Genomic DNA, 25,819 nt, shown 5'->3' on the forward strand with positions numbered 1-25,819 from the left:
TTTCAAACGAGTACACAGACCACGTGGGATGGGGATGCGCTACATTACAACGCCGACCTCCCCGCGCTGGCTTTCGGTTACAACCGCCCCCTCCCCAAAAGCCTGGCAGTGGCCGGTTGGCACTGGAGGGACGGACTTGCCCCCACCGCCAGCAACCTTGGCAGAAAGGAAATAAAAGTCCTTTTCCAGTACTCCAGATATTTTTCTTTAAAAGCCTGGGGGTAGAGTTGAATGTCATTTGATACCACGCTGGAAATACAGCATCAGGATGGAGAGATGACTGGTATTTTTGTTGCGGGGGGGGGGGGGGGAACGATCTTGGCAGGCGATCTCTACTTGGCTAACAAAGGCGTATCTGTGTAAATATAAATACTGGGGTGAAATACCTGGCAGCACACCAATGTCAACACCACTACCAACATAAAATAAAGACCAGCAACGTAAAACACCTTCAATGAGCAGTTTAGGCTAATTCAAAATTCACCCCCCCCCTCCCCACTCTTCATGCGACTTTATTTCTTCATTTATTTATTAAGAATTCGAGTTGTAAAATATGCAAGTCGTTAAAAAAATTATTACAAACCACTTCATGACAGCATTTGAGAAGGGTTGGGGTGTGAGCCCTGGGTCAGACCGGCTGCGCTTCACTCTCTGTGACAGTACATCAGCGTTAAAAAGAAAAGACAAACCCGGGATGGGGTATTTACACGTCTGCCTTGTAACACCAAGAGTGAAACCAGCTGCAGAGCAAACGACTTCATCCGTCCTTCATCCTAAAGCTATGTGAGCTGTAGTAAAAAGATCGAAACAGGGAGGTTGGAGGGGGAGCGAAAGCCACTGCAGGAGGGCTGGGACCATCTAGGCTACTCGTGTCGTATAAACGTTCCCAGATGCCAAAAGTTTTGAGTCCAGTGTAAGAACAACAGGTCTTCTCTGTAGAAGACTAGAAAAAGAGTATGAAAAGGTAGAAAAACCAAAATGCACTTGTTACGGGCTAGAAAGGTACCTAAAGACTATTGCCCTCTTGAATCCACAGGGATTTTTAAGCTGATACCTGATTCAGAACTGCAGTTTAGGGGGGATCACTGGAGACCCCCAAAACCCCTACGTGACACCCACCTAATTTTGTACGCAGATCCCCACGTTATGATTCCCAAAGTTTCCCAGGAGCGTAGATGAGTGGGGAAAGCCGGGCGGTGTTTAGCAGCGGAAAGGAGAGACAAGCCACGTCCGCAAAAGTATTAACCCGAGGCGGAGCCAAAAAAAGGTGGCGTGTGTCCCCCAAAACGCTGACGGCGGATGAACCGGACCTGGGAATAATTCCCCAGCCTGACGCGGAGCTCAGGCTGCGTGTAAACAAGGTATCAGGCACCTCCGTGAAGGGGTGGCCCCACGGCTCCCCAAGCTGCTCCCCTGTCCCTACCCATCGCGGCGGAGCCGTGACGGGAACGGGAGAGCCGGTGGGTGCGGGAAGGGGCAGAAGCATCCCACCACGGAGCAGCATCCCACCACGGAGCAGCATCCCACCACGGAGCAGCATCCCAGCCCAGCCCCATGGGGAGGAGATGCTGCCAGGAAACCGAAAGAGCAGGACACGGACCAAGCGAGGAGGGCAGAGGCACAGAGGTGTAGAAGAGGAAAGACCCGGAAAGAAGTGGTCGACTTTGATTTTCAGATTTCTAGCTACCCCACGACGCCCGGGGCAGGGGCCACCCCGAGCCCCCGTGCTCGGGGGCTGGCACCTACCCTAACGCAGGAGGTATTTCAGGCACGTCTAAGGCATCACAGGAGTTGTCTTTGCTTTCAGAATCACCTCAATTTCCTCCCTACAGCTTCTCCCACCAGCACGTGGTGTCAAACGATAGAAAAAAAAAAAGTCTGGAGCGGATGAACAGAGATAAGCTCTCATGCAACTACCACTGAATGTCGTCACAGGAGTATGAAGCACCAACCACGACACATGATTCACTTTTACTTGCAGAGCCGAAGCTAACCATATACAAACTGTTAGAAAGTGGGGTTTGCTAGAAACACGGAGCTGCCGGCGCCCTCGCTAACCCGCCACGGGGCCGCTCAACCCCTGCGCTACGCTACTGCCAGAACTTAAAAAAGCACAAGACCGAACATTGAGTAACATCATAGTTATCTAACCTGTCGCTATATATCTGACAACTTAAATAAAAAATAATATTTTGGAAAGAAACCAACAATATCATTCCAAGAAGGTTATACACATCCTTAGCAGTTACTTTGCTCAGCACAGCTCTGGTGCTTTAAATATGGAACAATCAAACAATTTTGTGAGCAGAAAAGTGACACAAATTTATTCTTTACATATTTTTTTTTTTTTCTTTCTAGGCAACTCTACAGACTTCAGATCTTTTGCCTCGCAATGCAGATCATCTTATTCCCCCAAAGGTGGCCAGGTTCTTTAAACATGCACATCTCTGTAGCTTCCAGGCCGTGTATTTTTACTTATTTTTGTTTAAATTCTGTGGACTAGCAGGTCGTCCCCGTTCCTAAAAACTCTACATCAGTGTTCAGGGTGGCCTGAGTGCCAGTCAGGCTCCTTGAGGGTTTACAGGATCACGCAGAAGAACTTCTTCTCTCTAAAGGGGTTTTCTGAGGCCGGGACAGGGGTCAATAGGGGGTCCTCCTTGGCGTGGGCTTCGCAGTACGCCATCAGGTCTGCTGCCGCTTTTGACACCTGGAATAGAAGGAGCCCCGCGTTAGGGACAGGCTCCGCTGGGGACATCCCACCCCGAGAGATCCCAGCGGTGGGGCTGGACTCGCGGCATCTCCAACCCAGGGTATGCAATGTCATACCCTGGCCAAAGACCAGACCGGTGAATCGACAGCACGTCCCCGGTGGGGCTGGTTTTTCACCTCTGGGCTCTAAGCTCTCCTGTCGGTGGGTGCTCCCGTGAGCATCCTTCACGTCCTTCACCCATTCGCATCCTTCACCCGACTCGATCGTAGCGAGGACCGACTTTCGCCGGCACCACCGCATCCCTGCCAGATTTGCCCCCCATCCCTCAGCAGGGATGTCTACAGCTGCTATAGCAAGGTTTGCTGTTTGCTGCCCGCAGCCACCGACTTGGCTCTTTATCCAGGACACGGTGGCAGCTCCCGAGCTGCCGGAGCTCGTCCCAGCCCTCAGAGGTGAGGTTTTGCTTGCAAGCACCCAGACGTGCCTACAGCCAGAGCACCTCTCTCCCTGGGACCGGCTGTCATCCAGAACCACCTTGGTGGAGAAGACAAATCCTATGGGATCTCAAGCTTAAAGCCGATGAGCTTTGGCATGCCCAGAAGCAGCAATTCTACCGGGGTGGAGCAGAAGCGGTCAGAGCGGAGGAAACACCTCCCGGAAAGAATTGGGCTTTCCATAGGAAAGAGGCTTCAGGACAATGTTGTTTTCAGAATTTCCCCACTAACCTCAAGGCTGAGCACCGACCGCTGCCCGAAGGACAGTTTTAACAACAACTGCGACAAACAGCGTGGGGTTTAACTTGTTCCCAGGAAGGTAAGATGCCTCGGGGAGAGTCACCCCTTCCCACCCCCCCGGCAGGGCTCCAGGCGATGCTTCCAGCTGCCTTCCACGGGCGAGCATCTCCCGCTGCCTTCAGCCACAGCCGCCGGGATCGCTTAGACAAACATCCTCCCTAAACACCGCCTGCCACCGCGTCCCAGCTCCCACAACGGGTTTTTGGCAGCTGCCCAGCAGCAGACCCCACCTCGCAGCATCCCTCCGAGCCGACAGCCAGCTCCCGAGCCACGCTACCTTTATCCTGTCGATGTTGGCCTCCATCTTCAGCTGCTCCACCAGCTTGCGGGCTTGCGCTATGCTAGCAGTGTTGTTGCTAGCCATGGGCAGGCCAGGCGAAATCTCCGGATGGGCTGCGGGCACAAATACACGTGGATGAATTCTTGAGAGCTGCTCCCGGCCCTGAAATCCCCAAAACGATAGGCTAGGGTTGCGTTTGTGGAGCTGTTAGAGCTGAGCCGTGTGAATGAGGGCGTGAGGATGGGAGATGCGGACCTGGGCGTTTCAGACAGCGTTTAATTCTGTGTTTATACAAGGGCAGTGAGCCGCCAGCCTTTGTGGGTATGCGGGTAGTCACACGCTGCCAGTGGTACCCTCCTGTGTCCTCCCCGTCGTCCCCAGAGCGGGGGATGCCCTATGAGCCATGCTTAGGGGCCACGGGGACCTTCTAGATCACAGCCTGCAGCAGCAGGACCCCGGCTGAGCTGTATTTTGGGTTTTGCTGGTATCGGAAAGGCTGTGGTGGCAACAAAGCAAAAAGGAAATCGGAGAACGGGCTCCCCCCGAGCAGCCCCGTGCTGCCTGGAGCTTCTGTGCCAGGCTCATTCCCCTGGCCGGAGCCAGGCACATCATCCAGCCCCGCGCCGGTGCCCAGCGAGCCTCCGGTGTCCCTTGGCCTCCCTTGCTTTGTCCCTGCTGCCAACTCGAACATTGAGATGCTAAACAGGATGCTGGAGTTTCCTGTTTCTCGAGATTTCTACCCCAGGCAGGCGGGGGACGCTCATTAAGTCCACGCTGTCTTGATCACGGATGTTTTTCCGTCACCTTATAACAGCAGCGAGCTCCGGCAGCGGCGGCCAGAAACCCCGCGTTCAGCTCCTCCGGCAACCGACGTTTTTACAAGCAGCGAGTATTTTACAGCAGAGGCACAAGCCGTGCTGTGCTGGCCCCTGCCTGGCTGGGGCTGCCCGCGAGCTCGAAAATGGGGGGATTTTGGGGATGTTCTGCAATAACGGGGTGCAGCGAGCCCCCCGCCAGACCCCTCGGGTGATGGGATGGCACAGCCCTAAAATTTGTGGCTTGTGGCATTTTAGGGAGGGCACCGAAAAGCTGTGGGCACATTTAGCCCAAGCCCATCTCGGGGGATATAAGGGTGTTTGGACAGAGGCTTATCCTGGGACCTACAGAAAAAAGGCAACCTGGCGCTAAGCAAGGTGCTCGTGCTCGGAGGTGACCGGAGAGCGAGTTGTGCCGGGGCCAGCCGGGATTTTGGGATGAGACCCCTCCCCAGCCATCCCCTGCCCATTGGGGAGCGCGAGGAAGAGTTCTTTTTTACCAGAAGCAGGTCTCTCCGGTGATATGTGCCTCTAGGGGAAGATCTGCTCCTCTTGGCCGTTCGCTACCTTTAAATAAAGAGAGTATTAAAAAAAAAAAAAAAAAAAAAAAAAAAGGAGCCAGGTTAGGTTGCTGTGATGCCAGTCAACGCAACGAGAACATTATTTATGGCACGAGGAAACCCAGAGCCCTCGCAGACGCCGAGTCCCATACCCTCCCGGGGAGGCAGAAAGGCTGTGGGTTTCCTTCCGTATCCCCCCCCCCCGCTCCCTCCCGTGCCCTCCAAGCACAGCCCCCAGCAACAATATTTGTTTGCATTCAGCGAGGTTTTCTGTACAGGAAGAGGTTTCAAGTCAGCAGGCAACTATCCGAGGGCTGTCGGCAGCAGCCGGGCTTTTTGCCGTTCCCCAGCTTGCGGCGAGCCCCACGGCACATCCGAACACGCCGTAGGATGCAGAATGAGAGGGGATGCAATTTAACCGTCTGGTGCACAGAGCACGTGGCGGGGCGGAAAGAGCATCCCCCGGGGAAGGCTGCCAAAATCCTCCCTCCCTTCGCCGCAGCCCAGCTCCCACCGAGCATCCCCGACAGCCCGAGCTCCTGCCTGGGTCTGCACCATCGCTCGAGGTTTAGCTCAAGCATTTGTCCTCTTTCCGCGCCGGTTTTTCTCAGCTCTTCCCCAGTTTCTTTGCTGGAGAAGCATTTGAGCAGGAGGCTACCAGGGTGACTCTCTCCTGCTTTTGCTTTCAGTTCTCCCTGCAAAGCCACAAAGTGGATGGCGGTGGCGGTGCCACCACGTTTCTGATGCGGCAACAGGTGCTGGGCTCGTGGGAAAGCCGGTGGCCATATAGGTTCACCGAGGTGAACATCAACCAAGACGCTGGTGCGTGGTTTGGATGCTGCAGAGACGTTTCTAAAGCAGTAAATGTTATTCTCGGTGATGTTGTGCCATTTCATACAGAGAACCGTGGTCTGTTGCTGCTCCGGTGGCATGGAGTCACTTAGGGAGTGAAGTTTAACGTCACGGAAGGAGGCACGGCAGCAGGGAGGACTGCTGAGTGCTTCTGTACGGCTGGTACAGCCCCGATCTTTTAAAAAAATATATACATCCAACCCTCATGCAAGGAAATCCACCCATGCTCTTACTACACCAAACCCTAGAGGCGCTAAGGTGGAAAAGAGCCTCAAAAAGGCCAGAGAAGACCGAGACCCTGCTGGGACAAGGGGAGGGAACATCTGTGTGAGCATCCCGCCGTGCACCAGGCTGGGACGATGCTGGGGACCCGGGGGCAGCTCAGCCAGCTCACGGGACCAGGAGCCGGCCACGTACCCCGGCCACCCTCAGCCCCTCTGCAGATGCTTCAGGTAGGAACTTGAACCAGTTTGGGGCCAGCGATCGTTTTACAGCCTTTCCATGCTTCGAGCAACTGGGCGTGCTTCCTTCAACACGAATAACAAAAAAAAAATAGCAGGTGACACTTCAGAGTGAGCTTGTGAGTATCTCCCACTGAAAAACAAGCCCTGCGACAGCCCAGGCACCACTCGGGCAGCGGCAAAGCTGTTCAGACAGGGCAGCCACAAAAGCAGCTTTTTTTTTTTTATCCCAATGTGAGAAAACCCCACCGTACCCCAGGAGGTTGTGAAGCCACCAGGAGTAAACCCAAAGCCTCCATGCCTTTTCATTTGGGTTCGATTTAAGCCAAGCCAAGCTGCTAAGCATCTTCTTCTCCTCCCCAGTGCCTCTTTACTACTGATTGCAATCAGCCAAACCACCCTGGCAGGAGCTGCTGCCCCACAGCAATACATGTATTTCAGACTAGACATAAGGAAGAAATTTTTTACACTGAGGGTGGAGAAACACTGGCCCAGGCTGCCCAGAGAGGTGGTCGATGCCCCATCCCTGAAACATTCAAGGTCAAGTTGGACGGGGCTCTGAGCAACCTGGTCTAGTTGAAAGTGTCCCTGCTCATGGCAGGGGGGTTGGACGAGATGACCTTTAAAGGTCCCTTCCCACCCAAACTATTCTGTGATTCTATGATTTATTTCTCTTCCCCAAGACCCAACGAGGTGTGGGGTTCCCTGCCGCCGGACCCCACGCTGAACTAGAAAATACTTGTTAGCGTGTAGCTGCCAAGAGCATCAGACTTCAGACAAATTAACACCACGCCAGAAAGTATATAAATCCTCAGATCGGAGGAAAAAATACCAATATATTTGAGAATGGCTGTTAGAAGGAAATTTTCTTTCCAGGCAGCTTAATTCCTAGCGGTGTCATCCCTCTGTGGGCAGGCACTGGGACGGGAGCTTTCAGAGGCAGGGTTGGAGACCCGGTGGATGCGGCGAGCCTGCCTGACCCCATTTGGGGAATCCAGGTATTCCCAGCACGGCGGGGTCATGGCAGCCTTTGGACACAGCGGGTTTGTACGGGGATTGATGGGGCTGAGCGAGCGCAGAAGGAGCCATCGCACAGGAGGGACACGTGCCGGCGTTCGCCGCCTTACTCCGATTTACCTATAGGTCCCCTCTGGCTGGCAGAGCTCAGCTTCTGACCCTAGCCATCAAAATCCCAACCATAAAGCTAAAAATCACCACGTTTCCCAATATTTCCCGATCCTCCTGTTGTCATGGGGCTGTTCTCACACCTGATGCTGTCGTGCTAAAGCTTGCCTGCAAAGAAAGGGGTTTAATGGCACTCACGGGGGAATTTGGATGGCATCTTATTTCACCCACTTAATGGCTCGTGTGCCTGGATGATAGGATTCCTGCCTTGGAGCCCACAGGTTAATGAGTACGGATGCTATTTTATTTTCTTGCTAATGATGTTTAGCATGTACAGTACATAGATATTGTCTCTTTCGGGCTCTGCACTGTTATTACAACTCAGGATCTTGCCAGGTTGTTTTGATACTTGTCTGTTGTACGGAGGCGTCACAAGTTATTTACTGCATGTGGCAAGAGGTTGAATTCATTTAAAAGCATGCAAAAGCGCTTGCAATAAATGTCTGGACTCAGAAATTTTGCTGCTGATTTTTGCTAGCTGGTACCTATGCTCCAAGAAAACACCTAATTTATTGTTGTCTCTGTGTTTAATGATGAGCAATTGATAAACAAATGATATTTTCTTCTTTCACCAGTGGCACCCAGCCAAAACAGGCACCAAAACCTGGGATTTAGTTGGGCAACCGGTGAGGGATGCCCCTGATGTCAGGACTCCGATCCAGCATTTATGGCTGTGTCTGCTCTTGGTCTGCTTGCCCTGGCTTTGCCGAAACCTTCAGCTTTTACCCTTGACATGGAACAACAAAACCCAGCCCCTGAGCTGCCCACCGTCACCGTTTCAGCGTGCGCACAGCGAGCTGCTGCCCAGCGGGATGAGATTGGGGTTTAATTTGTTCTGCATTAAAAGCCACCATTGCTTCAGGCCGAGGGACAACCAGCCCTCCTCCATCCCAGTAAGTTAATCACATCTACCTTGCTTTCTGGATGCATTTCTCCCTCCCAGCACATTTATGGATCCTGCACCCCCTTTAAATATTCTTCTGATCCAGGGGAGAGCATTGGTGGTCCCCGAGCGAGGCGGCATGGAGGCACTGACCCCCATCCCTCCTGCCAGCACACAGCCCAGCCGCTGGAGACTCGTTTAAGTCGGCAGTAAATTAATTTGCCAAGTTGCCTGCTGCTCCCCATCCAGCTCCGGCCTGGTGACTTGCCGGGACTGCCTCCTGGCACAGCCTGGCACGAACCGCTTTGCCACAACTTTGACCGAGCAAAATGCCACGTACAACCCAAAAAAGCCACTGTGAAAGGAGCATTGCTTGATGCCGGAGCAATCGAACCCTCCTGCTAAGCTGCCATCCTACTCCTTCCTCCCTAACTGGGCTCCTATGGGGCTCTGGCATCCCATAGCTGCCAGCCCGGCTTGCAAGAGTAATTAGCCTTCGTTTGCCAGCTCCTCGTTAGCACGAGCTGCCGCCTGCTTTGCACAGAGCTGTGCCGAAAAGCTGCAGAGTAAGCGCTTGGGCATCCCCGGCCTCGACGCCTTGCGCCAGCTCCATCACCAGCCCCAAACCCACAAAATCTGAGCCCAACCTCCCCCCTAGCTTTTTCCCCCCGCCTTTTGCTTAGGGTTGTATCTCAAGTTGCACGTGGGCGGAGACTGGAATTCTCCTAAACGTTTAAAAAAAATTGGCATTTTAAGGGTGATTATTTACTCCAATTACCTTAAATAGGCAGCTATCTTTACAGAAAGGGTATCTCAAAGCATGTTTTGCACTGGGTTGGGTCCATCACGGTTCAAAGGCAGTGCTAACCCTGGCTGGGACACCAGCATCCTTGGAAAGCATTTTCTTACATTCTTGGAGGTGCAAACGGGCATCGAGTGAGATTTTACAGGTGTCACGAGACATCTCCTGCATCTCGAGGGGTCTACAGGCTTTGCCCACCCAACTGTGGTCCTCTGCGGTTTTTAGCCTGTGGATCACACCCTCTCCTGTCGCCCAATTTTCCAGACTTTTTTCATCTGCCAGTAGGTTTTTCTCCATTCTCCCCACACCTCCCAGCTGAACTGAAAGGAAAAGCGGCAGCTCTGCGGGAAAGAAACCGAAAGCGCTGACATCTGCCAGGGCAAAACCTTGCTGTTCCTCCACCATAAAGACCGAAAGCAGCTCCCCAGAGCGCTGCATGGCATCCCCCACCACCGAGAACGGTTCCTCTTCAGAGTGAAAGCAGGAGCCTCCCTGCTTCTTGGTTTCAATTACAAAAGTCATGCTTTCCATCACTGATGCACCAGTATTTTCCACCTAGTTAGCAGCAACGTGGGATAACCCCACTGGAGCAGCCAGGACTTTGGGGAGCGCAGGGCTCAGGCTTGTTCCTACCAGGCAGGCATCACCCAGGGGTTTTTTTGGTCCAGAAAAGGTGCCAGGCTGGGTATTGCAACAGAAGGATTTGTTCCAGCTCCCATTCGTGCTGGGATCGCTCCTGGCCCCTGCACATCCCAGCGGCTGAGGCCAACCCAACTCGCTGCATCCCAGAGGCACGGCCAGATGCAGGGCCAACGCAATCCCCACCGAGGCAAGCGGGCTCTCCTGAAAACTGCCTTTTCCTCCCCAAAAACCAGGTGTGACGCAGCACCCAGAACAGATAACCGAGCGTACGGCCGTGCCGTCACCCCCCAGCAGCCGGCATTGCCGGTCACCGATCGGCTGGAGCACGGGAATCCCTCCCGCGGGGCTGGCTGGCTTTTGAAGCCATCCTGTTGCTTTTGCTAAAAACCATCGCTAAAAATAGGCCGCTCGGCTGAAAAATAATTACTAAATATATACAGAAAAATGTAAAAATATTACAGACAAAAAGAAAATAGCACATTTCCAGGGGGTGGGAGATGGTGTAGTCGCGTTGATCTCAACAGCAGTTGCAGACCTGGCTGGGAAAGGAGCCTTAATACGCCCAAATTACATGTGTTTCATTATTTCCTTAAGCAAAGAAAATGTTATGAGCTAAATTTGTGCCCGTGGGCTCCCATCGCACCACTTCGCTGGGGCAAAGGACCTTAATCCTCAGCCACGGCTCCCAGCCCCCGTCCGCGGGGATTTTATTCCCTTTTCCAAGGTCCATTTTTTACGCCTGATGTCCAATATGGTTTTAAATCACCAAAAAGCAGCTCACAGGACAGAGACATGCTGGCAAATAAATAAATTAATTAAAAGGCGCTCGAGTGGAAAATGAGCCTGTTTCCATGGAAACGGCTTCATTATCGCACCAGCATCCGATCCCTTCTGCCAAACAGGGGCGAGGTGGGATGGGTGCCCGTTTCAGCCCCGATGCCGGTGTTTTGGCCCCGATGCCGGCGGGTTTCAGTGCCTGGCCTCCCACTGCTTCTGCAGCAAGCAGGGAGGGTGCCAAATCTGTTGCCCATCTTAGCCTTGCGCAGCCCTTTTCAGCCATATTTCACCCCAAAAAGCAACACTGGGGTCAGACCCAGCCCGCCGCTGGCTCCGCCAGCCCTGGGTCCCCTGACAAATCTCGCTATCAAGGCAATGCAAAGCATACAGAGTGAGCGGGAGCTGCCGCAAAGATTTTTCCTCTTTCCTAATTTTGCTGGGGCGTTAAATAAAGAGCTCAGCTCTGGAGCTGGCTTTGCAGTGAGCCCAGCTCGAGACATTCCCTCCATCCACCTTGTGTTGCCGGATCCGACCGCGACTGCTTCCCAGACCTCATTAACATCCACAGTCGATAGCACGCTTTTCCACAAAGTTTGCAAGCAGTAAAGGTTTTGGCAACGTCCATTTATTTGGAGAGGCGAGCGTGTCCCAGCGCAGCCCGCCCGGGCTGAGGCTCCAGGAGAACCCTCCTTCCCAAGAAGCACGTACGAACCCGGAGAGGAGCAAGGAGGCAGCTGCGATGGAACCAGGCGGTTCCAGCCCCGCGGGGACATTTCGGGTCTCGCAGGGCTGTCCCTTTTGCCTGGAGAAATCACCACGCCGTGGGCGTCACACAAAAGTGAGAATCTCAGCTTTTTATTTTCTCACAGGCATCCTAACGGCTCAAAACGAAGGCAAACAGAAACCGACCTCGACTTCCTTTTCTTTTTTTAGTTTGGGGTTTTTTTAAGAGATTATTCGGGTGAAGGACCAGCCACCAGACAGCACAGTCTGGGACATCTGCTCTGGTCCCTCCTGCCACCATTCATAGAAAATGGTGGCTCTCTCCGGCAGGGTACCACGGGGAGGGAGCATCGGCCCATCCTCCTCCCGCTCCGGGGTCGGCACAAGGCTCCGGCACCGCGGGAACGCCGCCGGGGTTACCGATCCCTGTGCTGAAGGTCAGAAGTTTAACAGCAGCATCGTTTCCCTGGCTGATGGAAGCTGGAGATTTCCAGTGAGCCAAAAAACCATGCGACACCCCTACGCTGCCCCAGCGCTTTCAGGGATGTATCTAGGAAAATGAAAAGCCGCCTTTTGGGGGAAAACCCTGGGGAAAAGTGTTTGGTTTTAATGCACAAGGGACAAATCCAGCCGTCTGTGCAGGTCAGGCACTGGGAGGATGGGTGCCCTGGGAGCTTGGCCAAATACTGGGGAATAAGGATGCCCAAATACTGGGGAATTAGGATGCCCAAATACTGGGGAATAAGGATGCCCAAATACATGGTCCAGAGGTCCAAGCAGGCGAAGCTGCAGCCGAGCATCGCCTCCTTCCCATGGCCTGAGTTTTCATCCAGATTAAAAATACCCATCATTTTGCCAACTGACTTCTGACCTCCGGCCAGCCCCTCGTCGTGCTCTCCGCACCCACGCACGCTCGTGGTGACGCTTCCCGGGGACGAGCTGGGGCAATGCCTGCCAGAGAGCCAGCCGGGCTCCTCGCTGTCTGCTTAAGCTGTGGCATAGAAAGAAAAAAGGCCTCGGCTGTCACGTTTCGGTGTGACACACCAGAAGGGACCGATAAGGGCACGTATCCTGTCACGCCGTCCCCAGCATCACCTTTGGGGCTCTCCTGCTGCAGCGGGTTTAAGCACAGGCTCCGTTTCTGCAGTCCCCACCGGGGCTGAGCAAGGCCACCGCTGCACTTCACCGAAAATGAAAATGATTTAAGGGTTGGGGTTTTTTTTCTTTTTTTTTTTTTTTTTTTTTCAGTTTAACGAAACGTTAAAACACACCCAGAGGCCAACGGGCGACTGAAGGCTCGCTGCAGTGCATGTGAGCGGAGGAGCAAGAACTCAACGAGCCTCTGCCCTGCAAATCCTCTTGCAGCAAAACCCTCGCAGTACGGGACACGGCTGTCTCCTGTGCAAGTTACAGTTAGCCTTCATCCTACCCAGATTTTAAAAAAAAACCACTAACGCTCTCAGTTGCTTGCATTTTATTTTTATGAAACTTGCCTGAGAGGAGAACACGCAGCTTCAGAAATTCCCTAAAACCACCGGCACTCCCTGGGAAACCACGGTTTCTCAGAAATGCCCCATTAGCTGCCTCCTGCAAAGTGGTACCCGTGCTGCCTAGGGCTTCCCCGACCTCCCCGTCGGGCTGGAAGATGGAGACATCGGACACATGGATTTCTCCCTGTCAGGTCCACAAAAACCTTGGAAAAGTGGCCGCTGAGTCTCGGGACATCACAAGTCCGCAGGTTTCTCCCATGCTGGAGGGTCTTTGCCCTGCATGGGGGTCAGCCCAGGCTGGAGGCCAGCGGCACTATCTGCAGCCCTGGCCAATGCACCTTTTAACGTTGGTTAAAATACTCCGCAGACATCCTTGAAAATACTTGAGTATATTATTTTTGCATTTCTACCGAGCAACAGCCAAGGAAAGACTAGTTCCTCTTCTATAATGTGCTGCACCCACGCTATATACCACACCAAACCATTTCTTTAGGGTTATTTTCAGCCCGGCAAAACACTTATCAAGGGCATGACCCTTCCCAGGCTGGAGTGACCCTGATATAACCATATCAGGGGCAGCTGGTGATAACCCAGCACTGCCAACACCCACACACCAATGGAGCAGCAACTATACAATAAAAAACCGAATGAATCGACCAAATAAAAAATTCCTATTGAAACCCCGATCGTCTCTTGACTACCAAAATCCACCCCATGAAACATGTTTCCTACTGATGAAGTGGCAACAGGCTGGGTAGTCCCTTACTTCATGAGGCAGAAGTTTCTGCCGTCAAGGAGACTCTCGGACTAAGACACAGGCACCATCTCCCAGCTGGCCAGGAAAGAGCAGAAACCCTCAAAAAATCTCTTTTTTCCCATGGAGAGACCTCTGAAAAACCACAATCACCCTTTAATTAGAAGCATCATCACACCTATGACTTCTCAATTCCTTCACTTCTTGATTCCTTCCCAAAAACAACTCAAATTGACTCTGAAATAAATTTTTTGTACAGACCTTGCTCAGAAATCCCAGTTCCCTGCCCCTTGTCCCAGGAAAAAGAGAGATGGTTAAAGCTGCTGAGGAAGCAATGAGCTCCTGTACCAGGAAAAGGAGTTCAACATCTGTTCATACAGCTCTGAACTCCTGACCCTTAATTAAGGGAAGCAGCCAAGAGCTATTATTTCACGTTAATTAACCGATCCATTCTTGGGTTTCAGTTTTTAACATCCTGCTCTTAAGTATTTGCCAGGGTCAAGCTAAAGACCTTTAGGGGAAGGTACGAAATGACGTTTGAAAGCGAAGGGATGAAGAAGGGAGAGCTGCAAGGCAGAGGCATTTCACCCAGCATCGCATTTGCAAAAAGATTTGGGTATTTGGCTGCGTCAACACCGCTCCCGAAGGGACAAACCCGCCCTGAGCCTCACCCAAAGTCACCCTGAATTCAAGGTCACGGTGACTTACCTACCACCCTTCGGGGGTCCAGCCACCCCGAAGGAATCGGGGCAAGCCACTGAGTTGCCCTGATTTGGCTAAAATGTCACATTTGTAGAGGGTAACCTCCCTGGGACACCAGGAAATGGGAAGGAATGTGTGGATTTTGCAATAGCTCCTGCCACGGTGCCAGGCTGCTGGGCTCATCCTTCTGCAAAGCATTTTTCAGCCCAGCTGAAATAAAACCAAAACCATTCCTTTAGCTTACAATGCAAGAGCCTCGCCTTTTCGCCCAAATAACTTCTGCAGCACGTGAAGCCCTCAGCTGCAGAAATCATTGCAATGAGAAATCATTCTCTGATGATTTCACCCAAACCAAACCTTTATTAGAATTTTATTTTAAGTAACACTCACACAAAGCCTAATAACCCTTTCCAGCCGCTGGGAATCACCCAACAAGTTACATCAGCAAAGAAACAACCCCGTTAACCATCCCATTAGTTTAAGCCCTCCCAGGAATTACCTTAGACTTCTTTAATTAGGTATCCACTGTACAAAAGAATTAATTAATTAGTGATAAGCACCTGAACCACATTACTCAGAAGGCTCTATTTCAAGCTTCAAATACAGCAAACAGGTCACAGCCTATCTGTTATAGTAGAGCAAAGCCCCAGTGCTGCTGCCTGGTATTTTTCTTCCCATCCCTGCCATCAAAGCAAGAAGGCTGAAAGCTTTTTTTTTTTCCTCCTTCTTTATCTCTTTTTCAGGTTTTTCACAGCATCCAGAGCTGCTGCCTTTAGAGCCAATACTCAAATAGCAGATGTACCACGTGGAGATGGGAGAGCTTTGTAATTACTTTCTGAGATTTGGTGTGCTTTAGGCATGGGTTGCGGGGTAAAATCCTGTATCTTGCAGCTACAGGTACCTTGCAAAGGTTTCACTACAAAGCTGCTGTACCACGGCATCACTAAGATAGCTGTTAAATGAGTAAAGCATTTGCTGATGGCCAGATCCCAAGCTGCAGGTGGAGGATCACCACTGAATGTGGGTGATTTTAGCAGGTTTCTGGGGAGGACAAAAAAAGGAGGACAAAAAAAAAAAAAAAAGAGAGAAAAAAATTCCCCATGCTATTCTGTATTTTCACAACCAATAACTTTGAAAAGTAATTTACTGTGGATTGTGCTGGCCCTGACATTTCACAGCCTGCAATTTCCCTGCCTGGCAAACTACTTGAGGCTACCAGGGTTTTTTTCTCCGAGCTGACAGTCCGCGGCAGGGCTGCAGGCAGGGCTGCAGGCAGGGCTGCAGAGCCCTAATGGTGCTGCAAACCAGGTTAGCTGGGGCCGGCTGGGGAGAAGTAGGTTGCTCCTCTATCCCTGGTCGGTGAGCTGACCCATATTATCTCAATTAAATTTAACTTGTGCAGCCCACTGCTGCCTCTTTTTTTTTTTTTCCCTGTAACCTAATGCATTTAGGTCTAAAGTAGGACCTGGTTACAGAGACAGCGAGTACATCTGGATCCTTCCCGATGTGACGAGGAGAGGAAGGCGCAGCTGTGGCGGCAGAATTGGGACAGGGACGTGGAGGGGGATCGAGAAGCGGCAGCACCGCGGCCGGGGGCTCGGCAGGTTCCCCCCGCTCAGCCCTGCCCACCACGTTCCTGCAAAACAGCAAAATTGGCTTTTCTCTCCCAAGCTGTGCCCTCAGAGCCTTTCCCACGCTATTCCCCTGGCTTGGCGAGCCTGTCTCCATCCTTACGCCCCTCTCCGGCGTGCTCATCGCTTACTAACCTGTACATACAACATCTTGGTTTTCCCGTGGAACCCAAAATCCCTGAACCAGCCTGTTTTCCCCTTAAAACGCAGGCAAAGCATCCCTGCCACTCTTCCTGCTGAGTCAACGGCCCTGCTTTTACCACCACGCGTTATTCTGGCTATATTGTGAAATGACACATGCTCAGCAAACACTGATATTACGCAGACGGGAGGAGAAAGCCACCCCAGAGCTGCTAGCCTGGGCGGTGTTTTTACACTTGCAATATCAAGCATTGCAAAAAAAAAAAAAGGAAAAAAAAAAAGGGAAAAAAATTTAAAGCCAAAGAACTGTGCAAAACCCAGATTAAGCAGCACAAAACGACGCTGCCCATGCCAGCTCGCCCTCCCCTCCCATGCATCGATACCTCCTGTGCCAGAGATCAATCCATCCCGGCCATGCCGTGGGCCCCACCTGCTTCATTTATCCCACCCCATGCCCGTTCCCGGAGCTTTAATCCTTCTGCCAAACGAGCCGGAGCCACTGCGTTTGGGCCCCGCTGCTCTGCGAGCTGCTTTCCTAAGGGCAAGCGCCTTTCCCTGCCTACCTGGCTGCTGGGAAACCTCAGCACGGAGCTGTGAGGTTGCTTTCCATATTTTTCCCAGCGTGAGCTATGGAAATCAATGAAGGCAGCTGGTCTTTGGAGGGCTGGGTTTCAGTTCCAGGTAGGATGGAGGAGCAGCATCGATTCACAGCCAGGCTAACTTTTACATCATTTAATGGCAACACTTACACAGGGCTTAGATTTAGGCTTAAAAAAAAAAAATAATCAGTGCCTCCCTTATTTGCTGCTTATACCTCTCCTTAAGCCTGGGTTGCTGCGTTAAAATCTTTTTATTCCCCCCTGGCATGGTGCAGAGGGAGGAGGCAGCGTCCCCCCCGCTGGCGTTAGCTGGGGAGCGAGGGAAGCACCGGACACAAATACAAACCCCCTAAGCCAGGATGTGAGGCTGAGCAGCAATTATATTAAATCAGCTGATAAATAATGCAGCGTATTTTGATGGTACCAGCCCTGCAAGCACCGCACAAACACCATCGCCTCTCCACGATATTAAAAATACAAGGGATGAAGCGCAATCAGGTCGGTGTGACTTGAATAATTGAACCTAAAGCCCTTCTGAAAGGCTGTCCTTGGGGCACACCTCGGGCAGAGCTACCAGACCATTGCCTCTTCGCAAGGTCCTACACAAACTGACGGACTCCGTCAGACCTGGTCAACGTTCAACGCTTTCCCATCCAAGGTGGGAGACCTCTTTTTGGGCACTTTCCAGCATGAGCAGAGCTGCTCCAGCAGCAGACACAGTCCTGAAGACTAATTAGAAGTGGTCCAAATAGGTTTACAGGTTGTGGATGGCTGATGACCCCTGCTAAGGACCCCAAACCACTGCAGACCCAACGAGGGGGTAGGAAATCCCCGAGAAGGCACGTAGAGACATGGAGAAGACCCAACCTCATGGAGAAGACCTGGCCACGTTTCTGCATGACACCCTGGGGGTACCTGGACCCACATGGACTCATACGATGTCTGTGGGGACAGCACTGATCTGCCCATGGTGTTGACCCTCCTCTGAGCAGGACGTGAGACCAAAAACCTCCAGAGGCCCCCTCCAACCTAAATCAATCATTGACCATGCTGGTTCGTTACCAAAACCCCTGTTCACTCACTAGAAAGCCCCTGAGGGACCCAGAAAACAACAGGAAAATGAAGGGAGGTGGCACAAATTCTTGGGCAGCTCTCCCCATGGCCACCAGCTCTCAGGACTAACGAATCCCAGCTTGGCAAAAGCCAAAACTGCAGCCGGTGGCTTCTTCCATAACATATCTTCACTGCACCGGCAATCGACAGCCCGAACTTGATCTGCAAAACCAGCCGGCCCACTCCTTTATCCCCACTCAGGCTGTCACGGAGAGGTAACCATCTCCCCATGCTCTTCACCCAGCTCCTGCCAAAATGGGTCAAAGTCAAGAGCCGATACAAGCAGAAGGAGCCCTTGGAGCCAACACAACCACAGCAAGCGACATAAAACTGCATGACATCCCAACGGAGCATCCCCCAGAGCAAGTAAGGAAACCAAAACCCAACCGTGAGGACAAAACCCAACCTTCTTGTATGGGGGGGGGGGGGGGGGGCACGGTGAGGAAGCCTCCACCATGCAAACGCGATGGCCAGATGTTTTCTGCACACCCGTTGGGACCCCGGGAAGGAGAACACGTCCCGCAAAGGATCTGCTGTCCTCAGCAGCTCAGGGTTCACGAGAACCGTGCTGGGGCGGTGGAGGGGAAGCGCCAACCCGAGACACCTCCCATGAGCGGCTGTGGTCGGAGCAGCAAACAGCACAGCTCCGCTCAAGAGAAACTTTATGGAGATCACGAGAGGTCTGGTTTTGTCAGATAAGAAGAAAGAAAAGGAAATGTCACAAGGTTTACAACCAAGCAGCTGAAGATTGAGTCTGTTCACCTCCAGGGTGACTAATGAGCTTTGTGCAGCTGCTGGTATGTTCAGGCCACACTTCAGAGCTTCCCAAGGCTGCTGAGAGGAAAAAAAAAACAATAAAACCCCTCCTAACAGGTTACCAGCCCTAGGGCTGCCCATGCTCCCATAATGCCTTAGAAAAATGGGCACTGAGAATTTCTCCTGGTGCTTTGGTCCTCAGGAGACTCAGACCAAGGTCTTGGTGTCCCTCCATCTGAGATGACCCTTTCCAGAGGCGAAAGGCAGCGAGGATCTGGCAGGAGGGTTTGGGAGCAGCGATGCAGCGAGGAGCTGGTGCCCCTGGGCTCCATGAGTGCAAAGGGATCTCCAAGGACATTTATCCTTCCCCCAGAGCCATAAACCTCAAAAAGCTGGATGCGGCCCGTACATAAGGACCCGCTAACAGCGTATTGACCCGAGAAGATGTCTGCAGATACTGGGGACACGCTAATCCCCATCAGAATGATGTCTGCAGATTTGAAACCAAAAGAAGCAGCGGGGGAAAAGGTGGTCTCCTCAACTCATCCCCCACACATCTCCTGTCCCACTGTGTCCCCTGCGTGCGTGGCCCAGGGCTCTCTGCAGGGCACAGCCCCAACCCCAGGGATGCTTCTTTAATCTCCCGCACCCCCAACACCCGCCCATTCCTCCCAAGGTCTGCTTGAGGAGGATCACATCGAAATGGAGAATAAATTCTTGCAAGGTGATTTCTGCCTCAAAATGGCTCACGTGTCACCTTCTTCCTACTGATGGCAGTGGGGAGAGCAAGCTGGAGCCCCGGCCCCCCACCCTGACTCGGTTGGCAATCACTGTCCCGCTCTTCTCAACCCCCACGGGTGATGGATAACTCCCCGCGGTGGGTTTGAGGCGATCCAGCCCAGCCCCGCGGCGAGGTTAAGGCCACGGCAGCCGTGCTGCAGCTCTTTGGTTTGGGTTCAGCCCTTTGAAAAACCCAAAACCTACCCAATGCTGTCAAGGAAGGAGAGGGACAAGCCCAGAACCCAAAGCTCATCTCGTGGGTGCTCCTGACCCCAGCCCTACCCCAAACCGGGCATCATAGCTGTAAGCATAACGAAGCCCTAACGATGATGCTTGCTGCATGCAGAGACACCCTGGCACCAGCCTGGCATCCCCCGGTGACAGCGGGATTGCGAAGACACATTTCTGGCACCCCTGTCGCGTTCCAGATCCATTCCCTGACTCCCAACGCCTTCTTTATCCTCCTTCCCTCCCTTCACTGCACCTACTCCAAACCAAAACCAAAGACACCGGGGCCAAAAAGGAATGAAATCAATACCAAGCATCTTACATCTCCTGGCGGCTGGTGCTTTCTTACCCAAAATGGCCCAAAAAGCACAACTCCTGCAAACCCATGGTTAATGCAATGTGCTCAGTCTGCAGGAATTCACGGCTACGGGGAGGGTTTTAAGACAACCAAAGCCTGAAGAATCCCTTCGGCATCTCCCTTAAGGGGATCGCCCCTCAGGTTTGTGACTCTCGGACGCCTGGCAGTGCTCCCCGCTCTGTCCCGGGGAGATGCTGCAACAGGTTAAATGCTCCTGCACTTCATCCAGCTTCAGCTCCCGGTCTCTCCTTGGGGACATGGCTCAGATCGGAGCAGGCAAGAGAAAAAACATGGCTTCTCCGCATCCCTATGGATGCTGGTGGGTGCACAGGGACACCCAGCCTGTCCCCAGGTCCTCAGACTGGCGGAGCCGTAAGCAATCCAGTCCCACCACGACCGCTGTTTTTCCCTGGCTGCAAGGACTCAACGCCACGTTTGCTTATTGGCAAATAACCCAAGAAAAAATTTTCTTAGAAGAAAATCAGCAAACCTGGGTGTCAGCATTAGCACAAATCCTGCTCTTGCAAAAGCCCGGGGCTGGAGCAACGCTGGCGTTCGCCGTGACTTGGCTTAAAACCCAAACCACTGGTGAACCACGCCACGGCGGTTTCAGAACCCCAAGGAGGTGCAGGGCTGGGACATGCTGGGGATGCTGCGGGGACCGATCCGGCTACAAAATCTGTCCCTGGCTTTGCCATTGCCGGAGGAGCACAGGTTTCCTAACACAGCAGGGCTGACGCAGAGAGGCACGACAGCACTGGAACGACCCGACTATAATTAATGCACAAACCCACCCGAACCCTGTCACTATTTTTGCCAGCCAGGGGAGCACCGGGGCGGCTGAGTTGCTCCCGCACGAGCAGGCGGAGGAAAGGGGTTTCTTGGTACCGACTTACTCTGGGCATCTTCCATAATTAGGTCTGTGCCTCTGCGCAGAGGTGCCGGTGCTGGCACGGGGCACCGACGTCCCCGCGGTACCTGGCTGCAGCTGGGGGCAATGTCCGCAGGGATGGGGAACGGGCAGTTTTGCCTGTAGGGATGGGGAACAGAGAGCTCGGACCACGGCAGACAGCAGCCAGGCTTCGGGGCTGGGGTTTAGCCACCCTGGTTGGGATGATGCTGGAGGAGGAGGGATGCTGAGCAGCACGGCTCAGGGGTAAAACTAGCAACACAGAGGAGTTTGCAGTGGGAATATCCCATGCTATGCTGGGGATTTTTCCCCTTTGGTGGGATCTCATGCGATCCGGGAAGGAGAACTGATGTTCGGGATCCCTGATGAGCTCCAAGGCTCGGGCAAGGCTGCTCCTTCCCACCCAAGTTGCTGCCTCTTACAAACCCAGCTGCCCAGCCAAGACCTTCCCGGCCAGGAGAGCCGCTCCTAGGGAGCATCACGGGAGGGACAGAGCCAACTTTCCCTCCCCAAACCCTCAGGAAAACAGGACAATAAACCTGTTAACCCAAGACACCGACTCAGCTAAAGGACCTTATCTGCCGTGGCAGCACCTCTGCCCCGCACTGGCTCCCGGGGTGCCCTGTCGCAGCGGGTACGGCACTTTGGGGTTCACAGCAGCACCCCTGAGAATAACCATCCTGCAGCTCAGCTGGCTTTTGGATACTAGACAAAAGCATCACCCACCACCGGAGACCTCTCCGCGATGTCGGTACCCGCCGACCACAATCCAGCAACGCCTGGACCTTCCCTTGGATAAACTAATTAGCCTGAGTTACAACGATGACGACAGACAACAGGGGAAGAAAACTGCTGTGTGAAAAGCAAGGGAAGGACGAGATAAGGTGAAAACTAATCGTGTGTCATAGGATAAGCAGGTCCTGCTGCAGCTGCTGCCCCGGAATTGTCGAGGGTTTCTCAACTGCATGCGAATAGCAAGGTGGTGATTTTTTAAGGTTAGGTACGATGCCATTTCAGGGATTTTTATTTTTTTTTTCCCACTGAGCGTGTGAAAAATTGGGTTTGGTGTTTGAAGTCCATCATACCTCCATGAAATGCAGGAGATGCATGATTTTAGACTTCAGGCTCAGCGCGGCTGCATCCTCACTCATCCTCGCCCAGCCCAGGGGCTGCCTGCATCCAGCTCCCGCTGCCTCCCAGTCCGCAAAGCGCTGGTGATTCACTTACACGGCTCTGATCGAAGACATCATTAATTAATCACTGGCCTGACCCAAAGCCCAGGCTCAACGGACACCATCCCAGTGACTTTGGATGGGGTTTGGAGCAAGTCCTACTTCTTCACGGAGCCAAATCCGTGTCCTCCCGGCAGCTGGAGCCCATCCTTCTCCCCAGCTCAGACCTGCCTCTAAACGGGGCCAGTGCCAAATGGCTCGTGCCAAGCGTGTGCGGAAAGCCGGGAGAGACAGCCTGCGTTCCTCCGCAGCCATCACGCGCCCCCCCCACGAGCAGCAGCAGGAGCCCCCCCCTTTTTTTGCTTCTCCCCATGAGTTTTGGGGGGCAAGGCTGCTCCCGCACTTGAAAGGGACCACTTTTGGGGGTGTTTGCACCATGCATGTTGCATGCAGAAAAAAAAATAATAGGGTGAGGAAGAGCTGAAGCCCCACTAGAAGTGAGCAGGCGATAAAACTGTGTAAGGCCAAGCACAAAAATCCCCTTGCCAATGAACCATGCTGCACCCCACACCCTGCCCCGCAGCGTGGGGTACCATCTCTCTCTTTTTCATCCCATCCCTCCTCCCCACAGCCGCTGCGACCCCACGAAGCAGCTGAGCAAGAAACCAGAGAGGGAGCAACAGTGAGAAAAAGAGTCTGAAAAGCAAGAAAAATGGAAAACCCACCCTAATCCCTTCGCTCGTTCCTCCCGCTTCTGCGCCGGCTGTGAACGCACACGGCCGTATCCCGCTGCAGGCGCAGGAATGAAACGCTTGGAGAAGTCGCGCCGAGAACTGATGCAACTCGTGCCGAAAACGGTGCTTTTCCCAGGGCGAACCCCTTATTCCCAACCCAAAACGGGGCAATGAGCCAGCAGGACGGAGCAGGCGGTGCAGCCCCGTGGTACCCGGTGGCAGCACATGTGTCACGAGCGTGCCGGCCTCGAGCATCCCGGCACCGACGTACGGGATGGAGAGGCACGGCCGCCGCCAGGCAGCATTTTTTGGGAACACGGGGGGTCCACGGGGCTCCGGCGCTGGCTCGCCAGTCCTAATTACTATGGTAACAGCCTGCGCCGGCGCCTGGCTGTCCTCCTTCGGTGACTCACTGGGTTTCAAAAGGCGAAGTGGTGTCTCGGCCGCCGCCGTTCGGAGGCCAAAGCACTGAAAGCCCAGCGGACACATCAGCATCTGTGAGGCCACCGGGTGGGAAGGCATTGCCCACCCTTGCAAAGTTTGCCTTTTTATCGCATTTTCCACTCGCAGACACCCCGGCACGGGGTGGCAAAGCGGCAGGCTTGCTTGGGGATTAATAATAATAATAATAATAGAGCTTTTTTACCGGTTCGCAGCCAGGTACCCATGGGAATCCCATAGGGCATCCTGCTGCAATTGCCTGCTCCTGGTCCTGATAACCCCTGTGCTGCGAGTGGGCCAAAATTTCCCAGGAGGAAAATGATAACCCCCGTGCCGCGAGGTAGCCCCGTGCCAGGCCCTGATGCACGCCGGTTTTCATCCCCCCCAGGGCCAGCCGTGCCACGGTACGGCCACTCATCCGAACCCGCACGCAAAATGTGCCCCCACCAGCTCACGACCGCGAAGACCCCGGAGAAAATACAATGGGCATCCTTAATGCCAGTACGTGCACTACTGGGAGCAAAGCTGGCAGCTCCCGGGGAATCTGGGAGAGAGGATGGGCACACGCAGGCACTGCACTAGTGGTGGGGGGACCTGTGAGTCCTGTGGGTCCCCCCAAGCTGGGGATGCCCCATTTCGGAGGTGAGGCTACCTCCAGTTATCATCCAAGCGATGCTGAGACCGCCAAACTCGTGTCACAGGTGAGCGGCCAGCGGCGGCAAGCGGCGGCCCCTGCTTCCTCTCGCAAGCCAACGCAAGGCTGAAAAAGCCAAAAAAAAACCCCAAAAGACACCAAAACTGGTGCCAAGGGAGCAGCACGGCCGATACCCGGCCTCGCGGGGCCAAGATGGGAGCTGGGGTGGGGCTGAGCCACGTGCCCCCGAACCCCACGGCACGGGATGCGAAAAGCCCCGTTATAAACCCGGGAGCCCCTCGAAACATCCTCCTGGAGAAAGGCTTCGCCCCAGGGCTTTCCTGGCAATAATTAATTGAGTCATATTTCAATCCAGCCAACGGCCATATGGTTGAAAAGAGGATTAAAATCGCATGCTCCAGCTGCATTCAGGGAAATCCAGTTATAAGGAAAAATCCTCCGTGCCTGGCCCCAGTCTGCTGCCAGGGTAAGTGCCCCGGCCCCTTTCCCTCTCGTGGCCGGGGAGCACGGGCTCGCTGGCGGGGCGATGGTTATTTGGTAATTCGGGGGCCCAGAGGGAAAAAGGGAAATAAATAATATACCGGACCTGCAGCAATCCCCTGCCCTGCGGGCAGCAGGTACAGCAGCGGCAGATAATGCGTGCTCCGAGTCACTACCCTTTGGGGTAGCACGCTTTAAGTTCGTTAGTAAAGGGTGGGGGATCACGGCGCTTCAAGATTTTCCTTAAATATAAATCCATTTTCCACCGGCGAGGCAAGAAGGCAAAAGTTTTTTTGCTGGATTCCCCTCTCGCTGGGGCAGGCGAACCCCTGGACCGGGTTCTGCCGAGCACACCTTCCCGGCTGACCGGGTATTTTCCCAGGTTTACTTTTCCTGAATGCTTGGCCCACAAATCACCGCTGGGAAAAATAAGGATTTTGATGGAAATGATGGGGAGAGGGCCACTGCCGCGGGGATGGTGGGGTGGGGCGCGGGGTGCCCCTCCACCTGTATGGCCATCGCCCTCCAAATCCCCCCCAAATCAGACTGGGGGGGTGGGGGGGCAGATCCATCCCAACTGAGGTCCCTGCAGGGATTTGGGGTTGGGAAAGTCTCCCCTTTCCTTCCCAGGGAGAAAAAAACAACCCCTAAACAACAAAAACAACAACCAAGAAATAGAGAAAGAAAGAACACTACGTCTCATTCATCCACGGAAAAAGCCTTTCCTGTGATGGCAAATCCGTCGATTAACTGAGGATCAAACCCTCTCAATTAAATCTTTGTTGGGGAGGCTGAACTCTTTGTACGAGGTATCTTTGCCCCCCCACTCCCAGCCCCAGCGGGATGGGGGGGGACGACACGGGGGACCCCCACGCCCCCCCCCCCCCTCTCCGACACCCCCCCAACGCAGGTGCCATCACCACCCGAGACTGTGGGGTCCCCGTGGGGTGGGGGGTGATTGATACCCGGGGCTGGGGGGGGGGGGGGGATTTTCTGCTGATTTCAGCTTGCGGCTGAGCGGTTTTTTTTTTGGGGGGGGGGGGGCACTAGCAGCAGGCAGCCGAGGCTGGCAACCGCCCTGTCCAGCCCCAGTATGCCCCAGTCCTTCCAGTCTCAGTCCTCCCAGTGCCCCCCCCCCTCCCCAAGTCCCGGTTTTCCCCCCCCCCCCCCCCCCATCGTTGTAGCCGGCGGTACCTGGAGGCGGGCGGTGCCGTCCCGGGTCCCCCCGCGGGACGGACGGACGGAGGGATGGAGGGATGGAGGGAGGGATGGAGGGAGGGATGGAGGGAGGGATGGAGGGATGCAGGAGGAGGGTGGTCAGCAGCAGCCCCGAGCGGCGAGTCCCCACCCAGCTTTGTCTGCGCTCATCCCTCTGCCTACAGGAAGCGGCT

The 25,819-nt window shown here is 53.8% G+C and overlaps 1 protein-coding gene across 4 annotated transcripts; it reads right to left on the reverse strand.

Annotated features, from left to right (window-relative positions):
• Positions 1–25,819, reverse strand: GNG2 (G protein subunit gamma 2). Of its 4 annotated transcripts, none has more exons than XM_049828972.1 (4): positions 25,623–25,819; positions 5,100–5,166; positions 3,782–3,897; positions 1–2,707 (listed from the first exon to the last, which is right to left on the reverse strand). In XM_049828972.1, the coding sequence occupies exons 3-4, from the start codon at positions 3,866–3,868 to the stop codon at positions 2,579–2,581; spliced, it is 216 nt and encodes a 71-aa protein (XP_049684929.1). In that variant the 5' UTR covers positions 3,869–3,897; positions 5,100–5,166; positions 25,623–25,819; the 3' UTR covers positions 1–2,578. The 4 variants fall into 4 exon arrangements, with proteins under 4 accessions (XP_049684929.1, XP_049684930.1, XP_049684933.1 ...); XM_049828973.1 differs by lacking the exon at positions 25,623–25,819 and adding an exon at positions 22,844–22,862; XM_049828976.1 differs by lacking the exon at positions 25,623–25,819 and adding an exon at positions 16,586–16,604.

Source organism: Accipiter gentilis, chromosome 25 (genome assembly GCF_929443795.1).
Source record: "Accipiter gentilis chromosome 25, bAccGen1.1, whole genome shotgun sequence".
NCBI lineage: Eukaryota > Metazoa > Chordata > Aves > Accipitriformes > Accipitridae > Astur > Astur gentilis.

Coding starts and splice junctions, on each gene's coding strand:
- GNG2 (XM_049828972.1), bottom strand. CDS start 3,868: ATGGCTAGCAACAACACTGCTAGCATAGCGCAAGCCCGCAAGCTGGTG. Junction 2,708..3,781: donor CCAACATCGACAGGATAAAG/GTAGCGTGGCTC, acceptor CTTCTATTCCAG/GTGTCAAAAGCGGCAGCAGA.